Genomic DNA, 24317 nt, shown 5'->3' on the forward strand with positions numbered 1-24317 from the left:
GAGGAAGGAGGAAATGAAAAAAATGGCTCAGCAAACGGCATACAAAAGTCTGACGTCAAAATAAGTAATTAGTGCATTCACAGTAGAGAGTATGAAAAATACCTGGATGTATACTATAAGGGGACATGAAGTATGCACTTTGGGCACACAAGTCATACTTAACCGCCCCATGATGCATTGCCAGCAGAATGTAAAATTGTCCTGGAACCGGCTTCAAGCTAAAAATCAAACATCCCCTTTATTTAAAGGAAAAAAACAACAACATTCCATTAGTTTTTAACACTTTTGTAAATAGGGCTCTTGTTTTGAAGTTAACCAGACTTTTTGTGAGCAGCACAATGGCGGGTATCCAAAAATCACCAAAGTGGTGATTAAATGGTTTTTTTGTGAATGTTTTCCTTGATCAAATGACCACATGTTGATATTCTACTTGGTCATTTTTTTTCAGAATTTTCAAAGATGGTAAATCAACAGAGTTATTTAGTCTGTGTGCTTCAGGTTTTTGTTGTAGGCTCGAAATGCATCTTCAGTGGGAACGGTCACCATAGTAATCATATTAATAGTAGAAAGTACATGCATTGCTGTCCTAAAATATTGCACTTTATGTAGTGTTGATCTTTGACAGCATAGGCAGACAAAGAAAAAATAAATAAATAAAAATGTATATATATATTATAGAAAGTATATACTCAATGAGTGTGTAGTGTATAGTACATTAGAAGGCGATTTTGAACACAACCACTGTATCCTTGGTTCTATATTGGCCTAAATACTGTTTGGCTGTGTTTGAAATGTCATACTAACGTACTACTCAGTTTGACATCACAATCAGTATGTACTCTGTTCATGTGAGATAGTATGCAGGCATTTAATATGCAAGAAATACCCGGATGTATACTATATCCGGACATTTTTTAAGTATGTACGGTGATCACACTAGTCGTAGTCAACCGCCCCATGATGCATTGCGAGCTGAATGTAAAACCATCCTGGGACCGCCTTCAAGTTAAAAGTCCAACATCAACTTTTCAAAACAAAAGCACATCTTCTCGTCTTCATTAGTTTTTTAACACTTTGTTAAATAAGGCTCTTGTTTTGAAGTTAACCGTTGAAATTAAGTTTTGTCAGTCGCACAATGGCGGGCCTCCGGAAATCTCTGAAATGTCGGAATGAAATATATATTAAATATGTGAGTTTTATGGATGAAATCACCAGATATTGATATTCTACTTGGTCACTTTATTTCTTAAAATGCTTTCAGAACTTTCATAGGTGGAGAATCAACAGAGATATTTAGCACCAGTGTGTTTCCGCATTTTGTCGTAGTTTTAAAATGCATCTTGGGAAACTTAGAAGTATACTTCAGTGGGAACAGTCAAAATTCTAATCCTCCTAACCATTCTTATAGTATATAGTAGACAGTATATACTCCTTGCGGTTGTAGTGTATAGTACATAGTGTGCCATTTTGAACACAGCGACAGACACCAAGCAGCAGCAGTTCTGCATTTGTTGTTTTAGTTTGAGCGTTATCATTTTAGATATATATATAATTTGTTTTTTACTAGGTTTTTGACTCATCTCCTTGTTAGTGGTGCACTGCCCCTATTTGGGGTTCGCCCAAATGTTGGTCAGTTTGGTTAGTGTCTCCAGTCCCTTTTGTTTCCTTGGGTTAATTATTTGTCTGTTGCTCTTTTAAATGTCTTTGAACAATAAAATTATCACTTTGAACTTTTAATTTTTTATGGCATTCTTTAAATGTTGCAGCCCCTCAAGCTCGTGACTTGCATCCGAGAGAAGCCTATAACACAAACTAACTATACCATAAATTCCACTGGTGTGATCAATGTGCAAGAGAACTCAAAGTTATCAAATGAGAATAAGAATAACATTTGGAGAAATGAAGCCATCAGTAGTAGAAACTCTTCATATTTATTCTGCGCTTGTTGTTCTTCATTTTGTCACTCAGAGCATCAAGATATCGTGGCAGCCACCTCCGCGCAGCATGCACAACGGGATCATTACTGCATACAAGATCAAGTACAGGAAGACTGGTCGCCGTGGAGATCAAGAAGCCATTGAACCTAACAATTTCTGGTACCTGTTTACAGGTAGGTCAAAGGTTTAATTTAACAAAACATTAGGTTGTTATTTTTCAAGTACAATACGTTTTTACATAGTATTAAATCTAAAGAAGCTACTCTTTACTATTTTTTCCTTTGTTTTGGATGATTGTGGTTTGAGTAAATGCTATTTTCAGTGACTTATTTCACTGATTTACACCCAACTACATCAGAATATACACAGAGATGTAATGCCGGGTATGTGACACGACAATGCTTTATAGTTTTATCCTCAGCTAGGAACAGAAAGACATTTGCATGTAACATGTGCATGTGGGTGTGTGCCTGCCTTCCGACTCCCAGCAGCTATTATTACCATATGAAGCTCACAGGATATGAACAAAGCTGATCCTCATTTTCATTATTTACCACTGATGACTATCTTCATCTGTCTCCTTCAGGACTCAGGTTGTGTGCGTGTGTGTATATTTTGAAAAATGATCAGATTTCTTACTTCATTTTGATACATTTCTTTTGAAATGAATAAATAACTTAATAGTATGTAAAAAGGTTCTATTGTTTAATATTTTAGGGAAACTATTGTTGTCTGCCTTGTTTGCTTTGCCGTGTGGTGTATTTGGAATGTGTTGCTTGATTTATTACTGCTAGAAAGGTCAGGTCACACAGTTCCTCATAACGGAGATGCCACTGGCTAAAACAAGTCCTGTGGAATAAAAACTGATAAGGTAGAATCTTTCATGCAAGCAGTGGAACAGTGTTTGCAGCAAAAAGTCAGGTGGTTAAAAATAATCTCTAAAGTGTAATTGTGAGTATTTTCTAGAACTCTTTCGAAACCTAACCTTACGTTTTAATGACCTGTTCTGCTCGTCCCAAATAAAGCCAGGTATTTAAAACATGTTGGCGAAAGCGGAATTCATATTTAATCTTCTCGATCAAGTTGGAAAGCTTTGATTTTCCATCCGGATTACTCTTATACCACTAAGAATAATCAAAGAGCAGCGTTTTCAAGCAAAGGCGGGGCCGTCAAAACTGGTCCGGATTTAATCAACTGTTGTACAGATGAACTAGCTCAAAGCAAAATACTGGTAATTGTTTTTCATTCATTTTTTTTTTACCTTCACTCATCCTCCGTAAAGTAATAATGAGCTGTGACATGTATCATTGTAGAGCAGCAACCCTCGATTATTTTAATATTTCTATTCTAAATGATGAATACATCTATATCTAACATTCTTACGTTACATAAAAATCCTTTCAAACTTTAATTGTTGCACACAACAAATGAACATACTGGAATTATTAAAAAAAGTTCATGAGCTTTTAATTCAATATCACGGAAAAAAGGCCCAACACTGCTTAAATAAACACAACAGCAGTATCAAAATGCACTAAACAGTGCAAATTGAGGTTAATCTGCATTAATGTAATGCTTGTAGCTATGTTTTAACACCAATATCTGTCAGGGGCGTGTCCAACTATAAAAAATAATCCAATATCAAATACAGCTTCCTTTAAACACTAAGCAAAATAACAGTACTGTTGCTACTATGTATTTCCTAATTGGTTATTCAAATTAATGCAATTAAGTTTCCATTCGTGTGTGTACATTTTTATTGTTATTCACAAATAAACATTATTTTCTTTTAAATTTTTAACATTACAGAGGGGATATAGCTTCCATATACCACTCGCTTCATTTTTATAAGCAATTAAATTGATAAACTTGTGGTTTTCAGACAATATTTACAGATTTACCTCTACCTTAATTTAGAATAAAAGTGTTTTGCATAGAAAAAAAATAAACCTGGTGTCAATTTGCCCCGCTGCTTTCATTTATTCATTTTCCAGTGGCCAGCCTTCCATGTTCCTCCTCAGCATCCATTTGTGCATTTTTCTCGCACTAATCAAAACACACAGAAATTAAAACTGAACTCCATGTTTAGCTCTAATGAGGTCCATGCTATGTCTTTATCTGATGAAATAATATAATCTCCAGCAGCTTAAAAGTGAAAGTTAAGACTTGTTTCCAGAGGGGTACTTTTCTGATTGAGAGGCTGGTGTTCAATTCCAGGCAGTTGTGGAGCAGTGATTTTAAAAGTGATAATGAACATGTGGCTCTTTGTCTTAATTTTAACTATTATTTTCCCCAGAAAACCATAAAATGGTGAAACTTTTTAACCCTTTTTACCTTTTCTTTGGCCATTTTGCAACTTCCTTTGTCCCATTGTTGCCCCACATTTCATCAAATCAAGCTACCTTTTGCCAAATAAATTACACTTGTTTTCTTTTTTCCCCTACATATTGCCTCTTTTTGTTCCACATTCTTGCCTTTTTTTTCACTATTGTTTGCCACATTTTTCTCATTTAAGCAACCATTTGCCATTACCATCTTTTTCCTTTTTTTTTGCCAATATGATTTCAACAATGAATCCCTCTGTAAAAAATGAGAGGGATGAATTTTTGTTTTTATGAAAGTGCGGGCATCCCTCGCATCCACCAAAGGTGCGATGCACCTGATTCTAGGGCTTGGATTGAGTACTGAGCCCCTAATGACTCCATTGGTGTGTAACATGTAAAATTAAGCTAAATAATGATGTGGGAACTTGTAAAAAAGAGATTTGTGCTTTCTAATTTTAATGTCTGTCTGTCTGTCTGAAAGGCCTGGAAAAAGGCAGTCAGTACAGTTTCCAGGTAGCTGCAATGACGGTCAATGGATCGGGTCCGGCCAGTGACTGGTACTCCGCAGAGACGCCAGAGAACGACCTTGATGGTAAAACCAAAGCAAAGCCTTTGTGTGTGTTTGTGTGTGTGTTCATGCATTGAAGTGCATACACACAGTAAAATTCACTTTATTTCCCTGTAATACGCCTGCTTTGTTTTGTTTTGATTCCCTCATGGGAACAAATCTAATAAACAACAGAGAAGTGAAATTCAACACTGAATGTTGTTAAAAAAAAAAAAAAAAAAACAAACAAGATGGAATTTCTGACGAGATGTATTTCCCAAAGCTGTAAACATCAAATTTACTGGCACAGTGTTGTGTTAGAATCGTTGTCATAGAATAGCCATAATGATATTGATCCACAGAAATTCCCAAGAGTCCAAAAGTGGAGCTTTGAGACTTGGTCATCTGATCATTTCTTGTCAGAATGATTAGAAAAGCTGACCTGAGGCTGACACGGTGGATCAGGATGTTCTGTTCAGCCGGAAACTGCCGAGATAAAAGCGACGCACATCCATGCTAACCACATTTCCAGGCTTGGACAAAAGAGGACGCAAATCTCGTTTCAATAGATTCTCACTCAATAAAGTAATATGAAGCGTCTCCCCCAAGGACCAGGAGCACGCTAATCTGATCTGATACTGAGGAAGAATATAAAGGCTCAGGGATTGTAACGGCTTCCCACAGTAGAGCAACCATCAGTTTAGGTTTGTCCCACATAAGCATTGAGTAATGCAGTCAGTGGCCACGTTTCCATGGGAGCTTTAGTTCCCCTTTAATTCAGAATAATAGTTAAATAATCTTTAAACTGACCTTGTAAATACTTAATTCTGAATGAAAATGTAATTCTGAATTAATTATGATTTTAATTTTGAATTAAATAATTCCTCAATTTTGTAAACATTTAATTCCGCTTTAAGTTAATTCCCGCATGCTTGTTGTGTCGCAATGATGCGCAGCGGCAACGTTTTTCAAGATGGACTCGAGCCGAGACTATTCGTTTAATAAGAGCCTTATGCTGCGTTCACACCAAATGCGTCTTCTGGACGCAGGATCAAAAAATGTCCCCATTTGCTTCATATGCGAAGCACCGCCCACCAGCGACACATCCAACTTTGTGAATTTCCCTGCCTGCTGAAGTGAGGAGCTGTGCTCCTTTTTCTCCTCTCACAAACATAAACCACCAGTGAAAAAAGCTGGTGTGATTAGCGGCTAATGCTATCCTAGCTCAGTGCCGACTTTCAAAGATGAAAACTACAGCGAGAACTTTTACCTGAAACTACCACCCCCTCGCTGATTCTCCTTCACTCCAAATCCTTCCTAGTGTGGTCTCGGTTTTAAAGGGCGTGTCATACAGCTCCGGGTGGTCACACACAGCTTCTACTCCATGGTTGAATGGGTGAACAGACCGGTGTTTGTGTTGACGGCCTGACGTCAGTCTCAACAAAGACTCTTGATTGGCTTTCGCACGGCCGGCGCTCTTGACGTACGGATCAGACGCACAGGAAAGATTTCACATCTGGGACGCATCTATCCATTGACTTTGTATATAATCTGGTCGTGACGCATTTGGTGTGAACGCAGCATTAGAAGACGGATATAATGAAAAGAGTACATGGACGGAAGCATAAACATGCTGACATCGACAAACGGAACAGGCTTCATAGGGGGAAAAGCCTTGCACCAGACGCACAGAGCTTCTCTAATGACACGCAGATCTAAAACGTTCTCTTTACACTCAAAATCCTGTATAGTGGAGGCAGAGCAACTGTAGCATTAACCGCTGGCTTTGATTGTCCATTTTCCTGCTCAACAGATGAAAGTGAAACAGGACGTTTTTGTCGAACTGCTGTTTCAAAACTACAATCCAAATAAAAGTGAAAACAGTTCTTATTATGAGGTATTCTATGCTGTAGTCTAAAATGAAAGGATTGTTGTGTGTTTTTCCCTGATAGATGTAAATATGCCACGTTTACCCCCGTCCAATCAGAACCCTTCCCAACCCCCAGACTTAAAGCGGAATTGAATAAAACCGGATCAAACTCTTAAACATGTAAACCTCAATTTGGAATTACTATTACCATGTAAACATGAAGCAGAGCACATTCATTCCGAGTAATTTAATTTAGAATAATTAATTCCTAATTTAAAAACATCATGTAACCGTGGCTAGTGTTGAAGAAGATAATCTCTGCTTTGACTGGTTTTTGCTCGTTTCCACAGAGAGTCAAGTGCCAGACCAGCCGAGCTCTCTGCATGTGAGGCCACTTCCTAACAGCATCATCATGTCCTGGACTCCTCCTCTCAGCCCAAACATCCTGGTTCGAGGGTACATCATCGGCTACGGCGTGGGAAGTCCTTATTCTGAGACAGTCAGGGTGGACAGCAAGCAGAGATACTACTCCATTGAAAATCTAGGTATGGATTAAAACAACTCAGAAAACAAGGTTGTATTTTGAAGAAGAAGAAAATGTCAAGATGCATATTTAAACCCATTTTGGATGATTAAAAGTGTGAACTTTTCTGTTGAAGCAAATGACATCTCATCGACTGCTCACTCTTTTCTAACAGCATTCTACAAATTTGTTTTTTTCATTCTAGGGTATCTCAGTAATGTAAACCTAAAGCAGATGTAATGATAGTGTGAAGAGGACATTTTTTATTCAGTACAATGTCTAACATCAAAGTTATGTGGGATGATTTGATAACTGTTATAACTGTAACTAAGAATAATACAGGGTTTGACTTATGTGACGTGCCACGAGAAAAGGAACAAGTCGGCCTCACACAAGGCGAGAAAATGCCAAAAACTACCATTTTATGAGAAATAGTTATTTTTTCCATAACATTCTCGTTGACATCCTAAAGAAAGCACTCCATGCTTCATAAAACAGTATAGGATGTTTTAGAACAGTAAACTTTGATTGAAAATTACTTGATTTAGAGCATTTAATCACATTAAAATTGTTAAAAGAGCTGTTGACAACCATTGCTGGGGGGTTGGGTTAATGCAAAGTAATGTAAATATACAGCTTTGGTTACTGTCCTTCAGCTTGTTACTCAAGGCTCAAACATACTCGGGCGGACCGCCGCGTAGTAGTTTCCATTAAAATCCTACATCTCCCATGATTCTTAGCACCGCTCTGTAGTCCTTGTTCTTCTAGGACGTGTTTTAAAGGTGTCGCTACTGCTCTTGTTCTTCTCTGCTGCCTTGTTTCACCAGGCGGGTGAAATGCAGGTCGGTGTTCAGATTCAGAATCAGAATACTTTATTCATTCACCGTGCCCCCCAGCAGATGGCTGGGGGGCGCGGTGTGTTACATTTAATGCTGGTCGATACAATGCTGAGCAGTGTTTTGTGTGACACCAACTACGCTGAGAAGAAAAATTTTAGCTTTACATTTAATTGTCCTGGCGGACTCCTGCCGGACTCCGCTTCACAGGTGTCCACTCGAGTATGTTTGAGCCTTCAGGGAGTTGAGAAACCTTAAGAAACATTGAGGCCTGATTTCTCACTAATCTACTTTGGAGGCTGCCAACATTCATACAGTCATAAGTTCTTCAAAAATTATTTGACTTCCATGTGTATGACATCATTGGAAAACTTAGAAACCACACTTTCAGAATTCAAAAACACCTCAAGATGCCCCACACAGGTTTATTCATGGTTTTCTGATGGCCTGTCACATTTTTTATTGCTGCCAGAGTATAAAAGGCCAGCTTGGGGTCTTTTATAAAGAATTGCTTAAAAAGAATGAACAATTCCAGATATTAATTATAATTATACATTAATTTGACTGTAAAACAGCTTGAATTTACACTGAAATTTTTCGAGGCAGAAACTGAAAGAACAGCTTGAGATTATTAAGATAAACAATGTGTGTATCCACAGCTGCCCGGAGGCAGTCTGAGAGGAGCGTGGCTGACTATTTTGTTGCCTACGGGCCTTTGATTACCAACAAATGAATTAATATGTTCACATTTAGAAAAGCAAATGCAGGTGAAGTCTCTTACCCAAGGACAAGATGGAAATTATTTAAATGGTATAGGATTTTATAACCTGCACCCTATCCTGAATTACGGCTCCTTCAAAGAAAAATTATACTGTCAGAAAAATGGAAAAGAAGAATGATTAGAAATATACTGAGTTTTTTTCTCTTTATACTAGACATTTGGTGCTGGGCCACGGAGAAGTTTCTTTTTTAATCCATTATTTTTTAAATTTGGGGCATTTTAAAATACTTATTCCATTGCACTGCCTGATGTTCTGCAGCTGTGCACCTACAGGTGGTAACTTGTATTATATCGGATATGCTTGCTGCCTTGCTTAATGGAACGCTGAGAGTGCTGTTTCCCTGTAAACACCATTTCCATCCATATTTCTTTTCCTGAAAGAAAATGATTCATCATTCCATGAATTTTCATTTACAATATGCTTGTCATACAAACCTGCCATACAAACCATCATCATTAGTAAATCCAGCTCCTCACTCCTACAGCAGTGTCAATATTGGCATAGCGCTTTCCTCTTCCATTAATTCAATCAGAAATGAAATCCCCCATTTAATTACGATCAATAATTTAAAAGGAACCTAATAAGGAGCAGCTTGAGGTGGAAATCTAATTGTCGGCGCTTGAAAAAGAGAAAACATCCTCCCAAGTGAGTGCAACAAGCAATTTGCATTCAAAAGAAGACAATAACAAATTGGAAGAGTTTTCACTCGCCTCATAATTCCCATCTTGGGTCTCATGATGGAGGAGTAATGAAAAAATACGATCCAGCAGTTGTGTTGCATGCACACAAGGGAGCGAGTGCACATATGTACACAGCATTTATAATTCATAGCTATCATTAATTCATGTGGCGAGGTGTCGGGGGAGCAGAACGGCCTGTTTGCTCAACTGATGGGAAGGTTTGACACGACACTGAGGGAACATGCAGCATCATTGCATCGAAGGGTGACAACAAGATGCGCAGCTGCATGGCGAACGTTTCAAACATCTGTAGTCATCAAGTCTTTCTGAATGTCAGCTGTGATCGCATCCTGCATCATGTTTGAAGAAAACAGCAGTCCCTGCTCTACAAAGACAAGCCGCAACGGTTTCCTACAGTTTGCATTGAGTGTTTGTCACCTGCTGCATAAGGGATATGTTCAGTAAAATCCATTTTTTCTTTATCTTTATATGGGAGAACATCTTGTGCTGTTGTTGGGACAAACTGCAATTTAATTTGGGATTATTCAACCTCTAACCTTTCTCATGTTGTCAAAATTAAATTTGAAAAAATGTTTTTTGGAGATTAAAGGTTGTTGAACGATGGATAAGTTAATTTCTGCCCTGTGGAGTTGTGTTATCCTAAACCACACGTGTCAAACTCAAATCCAATTTGGCCTGCAGCAGAAAGTAAAAAAGCCAGAGAAACCATGAATCATTGTGTAAATATCCAACTAATTCAGATGTAGATATATCCAAATTAATACACAAATCCAATGAAACTTCACGATATTTGCAGGGCTCATATTTCCCTCCATCCAGTCATTTTTACTCACAAATTGTTAAAAGAATTACATTTTTCCAAAATCCTGCAATTTTCTTCCTTTATTCCACAAAATTTCCCCAAATTGCATAAAAATGGGTCACAAAATCAAATAAATTGAAAGTTAAGTTCCTGCAGCTACTGATACAGTATCTGTCATTGCTTTGATACTATCAGTGCTGTGCATATTTTATCATTTATTTATACGTGGAAGTGCAAACGAGAGTACAATAATGATTGAATCACAAATCTACAAATTTTCCCGCCTAAAATCTGCGGCCCCTGAACTAAAGTGAGTTTGACACCCCAGTCCTAAGCAGCAACACTGCTGGTTAGGACTGGGTTGCTGGTTGTGATAGAAAAGTGTCAGAATTAACCAGTGATCCTAATCTTTACAGGGTATTTAACAACACTACAACAAACAGAAGGCATGTTAATGAGTTCCGAGCTGACAATTAAGTGTTTTCTTTCCCCATGCGTGTCCCTCAGAGCCCAGCTCCCATTACGTGATTTCCCTGAAAGCGTTTAACAACGCTGGAGAAGGAGTTCCTCTGTATGAGAGCGCTGTTACAAGATCTCTGACAGGTAGGATTACACACTGTTAATAATTCCTGTAATCTGTATTTATGAGTTAATGATGCTGGTAAACAAGGGGTTCAATGAGTCTTGTCATAACTGGAACAAAATGTGATGTAAAACTGGCAACATTCACATGATATTGTGATAATTTATTTGTAGAAGTGGGACGAGATCTCACAATGTGTGTCAAAAATCATCTTGCAGGGAAACATGACCCTGTCATGAAAATAATAGTTAATCTTTTTGTGCGCGCCACCACGACATGACTTTCAAACTCAATGTGTTAGGTTAGGTTTATGTTTAAGGCTGTTGCTATTGGTTTAGACCCGGACCTCAGACAAACCTGACTATAGTTCCGGCACTTTCTGTGGGCATGCATCCACATGCGCAGTAAGCCGAATGCCGGTAGTTCCGTAACTGCCGGACCTGTGTCCTTCTAGTTCTGTCAGTTTTATTTTTACCCTAACTATTCCTATCCCTAACCCAGGAAATACTCAAAATGTTGTCTTTTTCACATATCTATTTTTAAGGTGGAATTTGCCATGTTAAATGTGTTAAAATAAAATAAAAAAATATGTCAGAAGTGGGATTCGAACCCACATCAGCGGAAAGACAAATCCTTGAGTCTAGCGCCTGTCTCGGCAAATTTACGGTTGTCCTCATTTAAAACCATGATTTGTGCTCTGTGTTGAATGATGAAGCTAAATTAAAGGGAGTACAAAAAGGCCTTCCATCCTGCGCAGGAGGGAGGAATGCAAGCTAATGGAAGAAAACCAAAGAGCAGTATAATAAAACAATGCTAGAAATTCTCACGCCCCCTGGAAGAGACTTGGAGAATGAAGAAGACTGCGGAAGACGTGGATGTAATGTGAGGAAGGCAGGCGCCACTGTTTATCTTTAGTGTGGCCGTGAAAGGCCAGCTGGATGTGTGCTGTGACTATGCGTGTGAGAAAGATTAAAGTGTCTAATTTCATCAGAAAAAAATTATTTTATTTCTAGCTTGTTTTGTTCTTCTGTAATCAGCAATTGAATATAGGCAAGTTTCACACAAATCGCCAGTTTGAGACAAAAAGCTGACTTTGAAGCAATTTTTTTTTTTGCTTTAGGGACACCTCAACATTAGTTTCCTTCTATAAAACTACAAAAACAACACTTGATACCAGGATTTGATAGCAACATTATTATTATTATTATTATTTTGCTATCTGGGTCAGAGTTGAATGGTTTGCTTACTGTATTTTTGCCATCCTCCAAGTCTCTCCCCCCATCATTCTCCACACACACAACTTCCTCCTCCTCCCGGACATGCCGAGTGTCACCGTTTGCCCCGTTTTTTTTATCGTTTTCTTTCACCATCACCACACTCTCAATAGTCCACTTAGGTCCACACATGCTCTGGTCGAGTGTGCGCTGGTGGGAGCTTCAGCATCAACTCTCGTAGCACCATTTTCTGTCTTGCAAACTCATTTCCTCTCCCTCTGAGCTCTGACCATAATGGGTGATCTCTCATCCAAAGGTGTGCTGCTGCCACCTACATGTCACCAGTTAGTCACTACATTATTGTCCAAGTTAGATATTCACCGGAGAACTTTGTCACACTGTCTCCTAGCAACCCCAGCCGAAAAACACAAATGACGTCTATAAACGTCAATGGCACTCAATGTGTTAATATGATATATTAATAATGAATATGATATATTAATTTTGCCATATCGTGCCTTAGACCACTCCACCATCCTAACACGGCGGTAACGGGCACATTACGCTTATGTAGAAAAGATCCGGCAGTGACGGAACTCTGCATGCGCACGAAAAGTGCCGGAACTATAGTCAGGTTTGTCTGAGGTCTGAGTCTGGAACTATAGACACTCGGTCTATTTAAGGTGCTAACTCACATTAAAATGCATCACTTTGCAGTCACTGCCAGGTAGCGCCACAGCATTATGTGATGCACAAACTAAATTTGTGTCACACAGCCTGTAAATATTACGTGCTGTGTGACATGTAAAATGTGCAGAGATTGTGTTGCCAGGCATGCAAAATTATTTGAAGTCTATTTCGTGTGATTGTCACACATTTTGTGAGACTAGGCTTGTTTGTCTGTGTGTGTTTTGCGTTCTATGTGCACGATTGTGTGTGTGTGTTTGTCTGGAATGCAACAACAATATAAAGTGATTGGAATGAGGTTAACACAAAAAGTTCTCACATACTGGTATCAGAAGGAGCACACTGTCCGAGAATTGAGTGATGTCATCCCAGGATTCCCAAAGATCATACTAGGCTTGCTGTGAACATGGTGTCTAAAATAAACTAAATGTTTTAAAGTAATTTAATTTAGACAGAAATTGCAATCAAACAATAAATAAATCAAATTCAAATTAATGTTCACAAATCTATATTGCACCCAGTTATTGAAGACTATTTAATTAGATTTATTTAACTGAGTTTTCTAATGATGTGGCTTTTACATTATACTGTGCAAACTAGAATATATTCTAGAATAATAATCTAGAAAGGAGACAAAAAACCTCCAACAGAACCAGACAGTGGGGTGGAGACCATCTGCTTGCACCTGCTGGAGTTAATGGAAAGGAAGGATTGAACAGATCAGGGTAGAGAGAGAACATCAGTCAGAATACCTAAAGCTGGTTTGACTGGGACACAAAGAGAAAATCCTGAGCTACAAAACAAAGTACCAGCAGGAAAGCATAGAAAGAGTGAGAACAACGTGCAGACTTCAAGAGCAAAGCAACCAGCTGTCATACAGCTCCGGGTGGCCACACAAAGCTTCTACTCCATGGTTGAATGGGTGAACAGACCGGTATCTGTGTTGAAGGCCTGACGTTATTGTCAACAAAGACACTGATTGGCTTTCGTCATGCGACCGCACCAGGAAAGATTTTGCATCTGGGACGCATCTATCCATTGACTGTAATCTGGACGTACGGACATTTCGCGACGCATCCAGTGTGAACGCAGCATAAGGCCAACGGGTTACGATATTTGTCCTCCCCTGATCTATATGATGATGTTCGAGTGTTAATTTTTTATCTTAAATGAGCTCTCACTTAAACCAAGTTCACTACGCTTGCACCAAGCACCAACTTTCCACATTCTCAAACTGAAGTTCTCCAGAGATTCAGTGTGTCGACCTATTTTGTCGCGATAGACAGTCTCCTCAGGAGTTCTTCAAAGATAAAGGTCTAACGGAAAATTTGAGCGTGACAGTCAGGAGTTGATAGCATGAGACCCTGAGGGCTAAGGCACAAACCAAATCCATTAGTGTTCTGACAGTGATACACACACTCACCTGCACACTGTCTTACACACACACATGCACGTACACACACACACACACACACCCACTTCAAAAAAAGCCGTCTATTGCTAATGCTTTTTTTAAATAAGAAACTTTGAATTTGTCTCGTTAAAGCAGGATTCTAGTTAATATACAGTCTCATTCTCGCATGGCTGCACGCACACTTTGGAGACACGCCTGATTCCCAACCAAGCACCATTTAATCAATGACTGAAGGACCACTGAGATACCAGGGTGAGCGGGAGCAAGATGGGGGAGGGAGGAACCTACAGTATATGAAGTGATGGAGGTATAGATACAGGGGGAGAAACAGGAAGTGTGATGGAATACAGGCAATCTGTGAAAGGTAATGAAAGGAGAAGAAGTAGGAGATATGAAAATTAGGAGGACACTATCATGTCAGTGAGCTGAGGGAGAAGGAGGATAATAAAAAGAATAAAGGAACCACAGAAATGAGAGAATAATAAGAGGGAGAAATTGCAGAGATGGAGACTTTGTTGCTTGGAAAGAGTGGTTGAAAATAGGAAGAAGAGGGTGATTTAGGCTAGGCGAGGAGATGTTGGAGGCGTGTCCTGCGTCCTCATCAGTATTCTATCCTGACCGGAGGTTTATTGTGATGCTGGGCGAACACTTCAGCTACGACACTGCCTGCTGCAGCCCCAACCTCTCCTTTCATCACTCTCTTTTCACCCAACAACTCCCTCCATCACCAGTCAGAGCAGCTTCACAGCATCTTTGTCCCCCAGCAGCACCAGACGTCACTGGTTACCCTCCCAGTGGCCTTGTTTGCACAACAGACAGAAAGGCTAATGCTAACTTCACACAGCTCCTACCGACCTCATCATGGTCTCACACGCAAACACAACAGCATTATAAAAACACACAGTGGGGCAAAAAAGTATTTAGTCAGCCACCAATTGTGCAAGTTCTCCCACTTAAAAAGATGAGAGGCCTGTAATTTTCATCATAGGTATACCTCCACTATGAGAGAAAAATCTAGAAAATTATGTTGTAGGATTTTTAATGAATTTATTTGCAAATTATGGTGGAAAACATGTATTTGGACAATAACAAAAGTTCACCCCAATACTTTGTAATGTACCTTTTGTTGGCAATGACAGATATCAATGTTTTCTATAAGTCTTCATACACTGTTGCTGGTATTTTGGCCCATTCCTCCATGCAGATGTCCTCTAGAGCAGTGATGTTTTGGGGCTGTCGCTGGGCAACACAGACTTTCAACTCCCTCCAAAGATTTGCTATGGGGTTGAGATCTGTAGACTGGCTAAGCCACTCCAGGACCTTGAAATGCTTCTTACAAAGCCACTCCTTCGTTGCCCTGGCGGTGTGTTTGAGATCATTGTCGTGATGAAAGACCCAGCCACTTTTCATCTTCAATGCCCTTGCTGATGGAAGGAGGTTTTTACTCAAAATCTCATGATACATGGCTCCATTCATTCTTTCCTTTACACAGATCAGTCGTCCTGGTCCCTTTGCAGAGAAACAGCCCCAAAGCATGATGTTACCACCCCCATGCTTTACTGTAGGTATAGTGTTTTTTCTCCTCCAAACACGGCAAGTTGAGTTTTTACCAAAAAGTTCTATTTGTGCCCATATGACATTCGCCCAATCCTCTTCTGGATCATCCAAATGCTCTCTAGCAAACTTCAGACAGGTCTGGACATGTACTGGTTTAAGCAGGAGGACACGTCTGGCACTGCAGGATTTGAATCCCTGGTGGCGTAGTGTGTTACTGATGGTAGCCTTTGTTACTTTGGTCCCAGCTCTCTGCAGGTTATTCACTAGGTCCCCCCGTGTGGTTCTGGGATTTTTGCTCACTGTTCTTGTGATCATTTTGACCCCACAGGGTGAGATCTTGTGTGGAGCCCCAGATTGAGGGAGATTATCAGTGGTCTTGTATGTCTTCCATTTTCTAATAATTGCTCCTACAGTTGATTTCTTCACACCAAGCTGTTTACCTATTACAGATTCAGTCTTCCCAGCCTGGTGCAGGTCTACTATTGTGTTTCTGGTGTCCTTTGACAGCTCTTTGGTGTTGGCCATAGTAGAGTTTGGAGTGTGACTGTCTGAGGTTGTGGACAGGTGTCTTTTATACTGATAACCAGTTCAAACAGGTGCCATTAATACAGGTAACGAGTGGAGGACAGAGGAGCCTCTTAAAGAAGAAGTTACAGGTCTGTGAGAGACAGAAATCTGGCTTGTTTGTAGGTGACCAAATATTTATTTTACAGAGGAATTTACCAATAAATTCATTAAAAATCCTACAATGTAATTTTCTAGATTTTGTTTCTCATTTTGTCTCTCATAGTTGAGGTATATTTATGATGAAAATTACAGGTTTATCATCTTTTTAAGTGGGGAAACTTGCACAATTGGTGGCTGAATAAATACTTTTATGCCGCACTGTAAAAGTTAATGGTAATAGCGTAAAGCAGGGATGAGCAACTCTATCCCAGCAGGGGCCACAGATATGTGATTGTATCTGATCCAAGGGCCACGTGATCAATACATGTTAGCATTTAGAATAATGACCAATCAGAACATTAATACAGGGGCAAAAGGGGTTTTGTCTTTGTGTTTTTGATGTTTTGTCAGTTTTTGTTATTTTTTGTGTTCTTGGTGTAATTTTGTGTAATTTTCTGCGTTTTTGTTCTCGATTTGTGAGTTTTTGGGGTCACTTTCTGTATTTTTGTTGTTTTTCTGTTTGTGTCTTTGGAGCTATTCTGTAATATGCTGTCATTTTGTGTGTTTTTGTAGTCATTTTGTTTGTTTAAGTGGTTGATGTGTCTGTCTTTGTTGTCATTTTATGTTTTATAAGTCACTTTGTGTATTTTTGGAAATTGTGTTTTTGTGTTCTTTGTGTATCATGTTGGGCTTCAATTTCCTTCCAACTTTTGAATTACAATTTTTGGTGATTTGCTTTGGGGGTCGCAAAAAAATTGACTGAGGCCCACATGTGGCCCCTGGGCCTCCAGATACCCATATATCTGTCTTATAGTATTGGGGCGGTCATTACCATAACACCAAAAAACAGCACATGTTTCAGGATGCAACAAAGCTAGGGTAAATTTTGTAAAATATTAGCAAACCCATAACAATACGAGCCACATTTACAATGACCTGATTGTCTTTAAATATTTAATTTTTACTGGAGGGTTTCATACGCCGTTACAGTCACTGTCTCCGGTACAATCATTTTGAGTTTTATTGTAATCTATTTAGCAGAAAATATTGATTGAAATATTTCTGCACAAATTTAGTCTTAAACGATGAGTCGTTTTCGGGAAGATAGCGCTTAAAAGAAGCATCTTCACACCACACAATGTCTTCATTTTGACAGAAATTTTAGATTTTTGAGTTTTTGTCATAGTCTTTTGACTAAAATGTAACTTTGTTATTTAGTCATCAGGACTATTTCAGATGTAGTCTAGTTTTATTTGACAAAATCTGTTACAGCTATAGTTGATTAAAATATAAAACATAAGAGTTTGTTTATTTATTTATTTTTAAAGATTGAATTGCCATTTATTAACCTGATATGTATTATTGATAGTAAAGATACACAAACAGGTGTGAAGTGTAGCCTATGTATGTTGAGATGGTGTAGATTATAATATCTTACATAAAATTCCAACTATAGACAAGAGTTGGAAATGAGCAATAACTGTAAACTCTTTATAAAAACATCAGTTGCATTTACTGTTTTGTTACAATGTAAAATTACATCATCCCTATGTAAATACAATTATATTCTAATCCCTAATCCTTACCACCTGTATAGGTGTGAAGATTCACTGACAGGTTGTGGGAAAACATTTTCTAAATAATTGTTAACGACATACAGTATGTGTATAAGCCAGAGAACTGTAACAATTTTCCCAAATTTTGCGTGCAATTGAATTGTAATTCAATTAATTGTAATTGTGTATTTGTGTTTTTGGCGTTTTGTACTTTTGTGTGGTTATTTTAGCCAATTTGTGTATTTTTGTTGTGGTTTATTAGATTTTTCTCTGATTTTGTGTGTTTTTGTGTTATTTTTGTCATTTTGTCTATTTAAGTCGTGGTTTTGTATAATTTTTGTAACTGTCTGTATTTCTATGTATATTTACAGTCATCGTATATGTTTTTGTTCTAAATTTATGATAATTTTTTGTAATTTTGTATGTTTTTTTAAGTAATATTGTGTATTCTATCTATCTGTCTATCTATCTATCTATCTCTACAAATACAGTACCATAGTCATAGACTTTCTACTCAGAATACTTAATATAATATTCCTGTCTTTAAGCAAAGCAAATTATTTTACTAACAGCAAGGGTTGGCATCATTTCCCTGCTGCAATGAGATTTTCCCAGTTTGAGCATTTACTTTTGTGTAATTGTAACATTTAATAGTGATGCACTCTGATAGCTGCATGTAATTTACCATTTCACAGAAGGATGTTATCTGGGGACTGGAAGCTTTGGGAGAGTTTCACTTCACCAACAGCAAATCAAAGTGGTGATTACTGTCAGAGAAATGATGTTGCTTGGAAATTCACCTTGATTAGAATATAACTAGAAAATTATCATCATATGTATTTGAACAGTAAACCTTATTGTCAATAAATGTAATACAGTATACTATAATTATAATGGTGCTAAATTGACTGTACAACCAACCCTTTAAAGAAAGTGGTGTTATTAAATCAGATGAGCAAATGCCTTTAACGGTGATTTTCTGCTGCATTCTTTTCCTCTGCCCTCTCATAACAATGCATACAGTGAAATGTGTGATGGTGTTCAAAAACCTGAAGTGGCTCTTTACAGTGGCAGTCCTGCAACAATTTCCCCAATCATCTCATTCAGGCTGAACAATGAACACAAAATGATCCTCACTTATTTAAAATGCTTTATCACCGCGTAGCCTGACAGTGCGTCACTTTGTTAGCTCCATTCCACCACTCACGTCACACATTCACTCCCCCACTAATTTACGAGAAAATTGGGATTCAATGTCTTGCTCAAGGACACATATATACACCAATATTTAAACCCTCATGTCGGATAATATCCTGCTCCACAGTCTCCCTTTAACATTAAATATCTATAAGGCTCAGTTATCTTCCCACCACTCTGTGTCCCTAACATGAATGGGTTAAACCTCGCTGTGTACATTGAAATCCAATAAAATTCAAGCACAAACCAAATGCATTTTTCTTAATAGTGATGAGCAGGAAGCTGTGCTTACTTAACACAAATATTTTATTTACATTTAAGGTTTTTATTATAGTTAATAATATATGACAGTGACATCTAAACACTGAATTGGATTGAAAATAAATTGTTTATTTAAAAAAAAAAAAAAATTCCAGCTATAGTAACATTTTAGAAATAAATAATATGCAGTGCATTCGGTGAAATTGTAGCCACTTTTGCTACAGTTGAACTGAATGACACATCAGAATAAGAATCAGAATGCCTTTATTAATCCCAGTGGGAAATTACTTTTGTTACAGCCACTTAAGAAAAAAAGAAAAAAAAAATCACAAATAAAAGAATAAAACGTTTAACAAAGACGAAAGAAAGAGTAAACATTAAATAAGTGTATAATTAAGTAAAAGACTGTTAAAAATAAGGATCAGATACACACACATTACAGTAGTAAAATATAAAGTAAGATAGATTATTATTATTATTATTATTATTAATAATAATAATAATAAATATAATAATACAAGTTATATACAAATATGATACAGATATTTACAAAAATAATACAAATATACATTAGCTTTACCCAACCATGGAGTGAAAAGCTGAACTATTACAAACTTAACCATGAATGGTAACTTATTAGTATCATCAACAACATTCCCCATCCACAAAACCCTGGATGTTATCCGGAAATAGATTGAAAAAACAATTTCACCCATTTTTAATGAAATAACCTTAAAGAAAAAGTGTTTGGTGCTTGTTTTTCCTCTTAATAAAGACAATGTTTACACCTGATAGCCTACCAAACAATGAGAAACTTACATCATCTTGCATTTCAACTTGTTAAAAGACTTTTGAACTTTTGAAAATGTTGAACAATTAGCTCTGTGATAATGAATAGAAATCCAGTCGGCGCTCACACATCCTGACCTCTAATCACACCAGATGTTTGCTGGATTCCTGAGGAGACAAACACAGCCAAAGCTTATTATAGAACCAGAGCCTCTAATGGGAAAAGAGACGGTAATATCAGTGCCCGGGTTTTAGCATGCAGATTAGCACACTCTTCTATTCTATCTTACGTTGCAGTTGTAAATGATGGAAGAGATTAGTCATGCTCAAACACTGAGTAAGAACTTACTTTCAGTGTAAGACATGCTGCACATCACTGGAAACAGATACAGATGAAATAGGAAAAGTAGTAACTCTTAAATTTATTAATTTGTTTCAAAGTTATAAATTAAGCTATATCAAAAACAAAAAAAACTGTCTTATTCTATTTTGCATAGCAGAAAATATAAATATATATATATATTGATATATGGCCCATTCCTACCACAGATCATGAATTTAAACCAAGCAAGTCACCACAGGATGTGTAAAAAAACAACACAAAAAATAACCACATCAGAAACAAATTACCTAATGCACTATAACAATTTTTCATCAGTGTTATTTAAAATGGGCATTGATCGATTATAAATAATAGACGTAAATAGGTCTTTTTCTGCACAAGTTGTTCAATAAACTTCAACAACGTTTAGTAATGAATATGTATACTTGGTAAAAATCTAGCATGTAGCCCTTTATTGTGCCTTTGAAGTCACTCTTTGACTCTTAAATAATACTCACTTAAACAATAACTCAACCACAAAATCCATTTGTTTCTCCTGATAACAAGTGTATTTGAGTATTTTTGTCCTTTGTTATTAAAAAGAGTGACAATGGGTTAAAACCTGGCTATTATGATCAAATTTAGCTATTGACTGAAAATAGTAGTTTGTGGCAATTTGATGGTTTTTTACCAGCAGCCGCTGCTCAGGACAGTAACTACAGAGTGATGCGTACATTCATGTCAGAGTCTTTAAAACACCAGAAAAATATCCACTAACACAAGGTAAAGTCCATACATTTGTTACTAGTCTACAAGGAGAAAAAAGTCACTAAGAGCTTTCAGAAAATATACAGATAAGGGAGGTTGAATTTTGGTTTTGGTTTGAAAACGGAGCAGAGAGAAGATTCTACTTACCGCAGCTTTAACCGCTCCAGAAGTCCCACACATAATCAAGCCATATTTTCAATTCTGCCCCTTGTGACACGTTGTCAGCCAAAACTTGATGTTTAGTTATTCTAGGACAATTTATTCTGCAGATTCTCTTTCTTGTTTTTGAGAGTTACATGGGCTTATATCATTATTTGTGTGTGTGTGTGTGTGTGTGTGTGTGTGTGTGTGTGTGTGTGTGTGTGTGTGTGTGTGTGTGTGTGTGTGTGTGTGTGTGTGTGTGTGTGTGTGTGTGTGTGTGTGTGTGTGTGTGTGTGTGTGTGTGTGTGTGTGTGTGTGTGTGTGTGTGTGTGTGTGTGTGTGTGTGTGTGTGTGTTGCTGCTCCAGTTGTATTGCGTCACTAACTGTGTCTTTGCTTCCAGTAGGGTAGTTCTGAGATCACAGAGCTGGGACCAGCAGATTTGATCCATTTTTCCCTTTAGCTTGTCAGCTCAGCTTGTTCCCAGCTCTCTGTTAGCATCTCTTTTTTTACACCAGTTGCCTTCATGTGCTCTCCACTAAATTATGTCAATTCTTAACATACAGTATGTTTAGGTTTGATTTCACTGCAAGTTAAAAAAAAAAAAAAGGCACATATGGGATGTTTGGGAAAGCACCTGAAGGTAGCATTTTCGCTTCTACTGAATGGAGCCACGAACCATTTACTTATTGTCAGCAATCATTAAGTTATTAAGCAAGGCTTATTCAACATCATTCTGATGGATTGGTAGTCCAATCCCTGTAAGAGTCCGTGGCTCCACTGTCTCTTTAAAGTAATCCTTTGTAACCTCTGCTCCTTCTTACTGGCTGTCTTTTTTTTTTCTCCTCCTCTCTCCACTGTTTTCACCTTCTTCATCCGTTCTCTCCTCAACCTTCTTCCAAACAATCATGGCTTCCTGCTGCATGTCATGTCCAAATCTGCATACCATCTTTTCTTTTTATTTACTCAACATACAATTACATAACTCATTTAAAATCTCATTAACATGCGTTTGTCGTCTTGTATGGTTTCATTGAATATGACACCCAACCCCATTACTCAGACCCCATTGATCCATCAGAGGATGATCTCTTCCACCTCTTTGACAAATACCCCACTCCCATGCCAGACACCAGCACCCCAATGATCCCCCCAGTGGGAGTCCAAGCGGTAGCTCTGTCATCAGACTCGGTCCGTGTCTCCTGGGCCGACAACTCCATGACCAAGAACCAGAAGACAACTGAGGTCCGGTATTATTCTGTCAAGTGGAAGACCAGTTACTCCACCAGTGGAAAGTACAAGGTAAATAAAAACAGTAGATTTGTTCCCTTGTTCATACATTTTAGAGTAAAGGAGCTGAAACCGTTCTCAGAGATGTATATGTATAGGCTTCACATTATTGATGTGAATGTCCCATTCCACCACATCCCAAACGTGCTCCATAAGATAGAGATCATCAAACTGCAAGTCCCATTGTCATGTTAAAGGGAACAGCTTGAGTTAAGTTGGGCTTTTTGGACATTATCCGACTGGAAGAAGCACCAGAAGATGGTTCCCTGTGATAATAAAGGGATGGACAAACTCCGCAACAATGCTAAGGTTGCTATGGTGTGCTATGGGCCATTAGTCTGCAAACAGAATCCCCACCATCCAGAATTGATTCTAGCAGGATGGATTCATGCTTTCATAGTGTTGACAGTAAATTCTAAGCTGGCCATCTGATTATAGCAGCAGAAATGTACCACTCAACAGATCAGTCAAGGTATTTTTCAATCTTCAATGGTCCAGTTTTAAGCCTCTGTGAACTGGAAGCCTCAGTTTCAGGAGGGACACATGTTCTAGTGTCAATCTGCTTGGAAGTTGGGCTTGTGTTCTGCCGACCTTGGTTGTACTTTAGTTTTTGCTGCCTTTATATAATCTAGAACCTGTCTGACAATTCTCCTCTAACTGCTGGCATAAGTAGAAGAGCAGCTACTCACTGAATATTTCATTTAAACCAGTTGTGGATGAAAATCTGAACAGGTCAGCTTTTTGTGTCAGGCTTTTGAAATACCTGGCCAACAACCATGCCATGCTAAAAAAAACTTCCAGTTTAAAACCCCAAAAGCCTTGAGTTGCTGCATGGTGACTGGCTGTTAGTAATTGTGGTAATAAAGCTGCTGGTGAGTGCACAATTCTATAGTATTTGAACATCAGTTTTTGTTCCTTGTAGATGAGCAGCAAACTTCTAAACGTTTGTTCTGGTGTTGTTTCCAGTCTGCAGACACCACAACACTCAGCCACACCGTCACTGGACTCAAACCAAACACCATGTATGAATTTGCTGTTATGGTGACCAAAGGCCGCAAGTCCAGCACCTGGAGCATGACGGCACATGCAACAACCTACGAAGCAGGTATGATAATCACACACAAACTTAATGCATTTCCTATGCACTTCTTTTTTACGCCCTAAAATTAAAAGCGGGTCTACATTTAGCCGAACCTTTATTTACTGAGAATTCCTTTTTGATTATGGTTTAAAAACTCAGAATTCCACTTTGTGTACAAGTCTGGAAGTTAAATGACCAACAATAACAGGGGTTAAATTATGGAACTGCCAAAAGGATGAACTAAAACATAGCACCATCATAAACCAAGCTTTTTAGGACATACTGTATATCATTAGTAAGTATAAGAAAGAAGAGCAATAATATTACCTAGGAAAGCAATTATATATAATATGTACTGTATATAATGGTATAGAATTTATTAGTACTCAATAAACATAATGAAATGTATATATTGTGATAGAGAACATTATTGATTTATATATTGCCACACTAAATTTAATTGATGAAATC

The 24317-nt window shown here is 38.0% G+C and overlaps 1 protein-coding gene across 2 annotated transcripts in view; it reads left to right on the top strand.

The window, feature by feature from the left end:
* Window positions 1-24317, top strand: part of dcc (DCC netrin 1 receptor) — a 400100-nt gene that overhangs the window by 283709 nt on the left and 92074 nt on the right. For both annotated transcript variants that reach the window (XM_028463510.1, XM_028463511.1), the window contains 6 exons: window positions 1969-2110; window positions 4743-4853; window positions 7029-7223; window positions 10830-10925; window positions 22539-22777; window positions 23732-23870. In XM_028463510.1, coding sequence (XP_028319311.1) covers window positions 1969-2110; window positions 4743-4853; window positions 7029-7223; window positions 10830-10925; window positions 22539-22777; window positions 23732-23870 — 922 coding nt within the window. The remainder of the gene's footprint in view (window positions 1-1968; window positions 2111-4742; window positions 4854-7028; window positions 7224-10829; window positions 10926-22538; window positions 22778-23731; window positions 23871-24317) is intronic.

The sequence above is a fragment of the Gouania willdenowi genome, chromosome 12 (genome assembly GCF_900634775.1).
Source record: "Gouania willdenowi chromosome 12, fGouWil2.1, whole genome shotgun sequence".
Lineage (NCBI taxonomy): Eukaryota > Metazoa > Chordata > Actinopteri > Blenniiformes > Gobiesocidae > Gouania > Gouania willdenowi.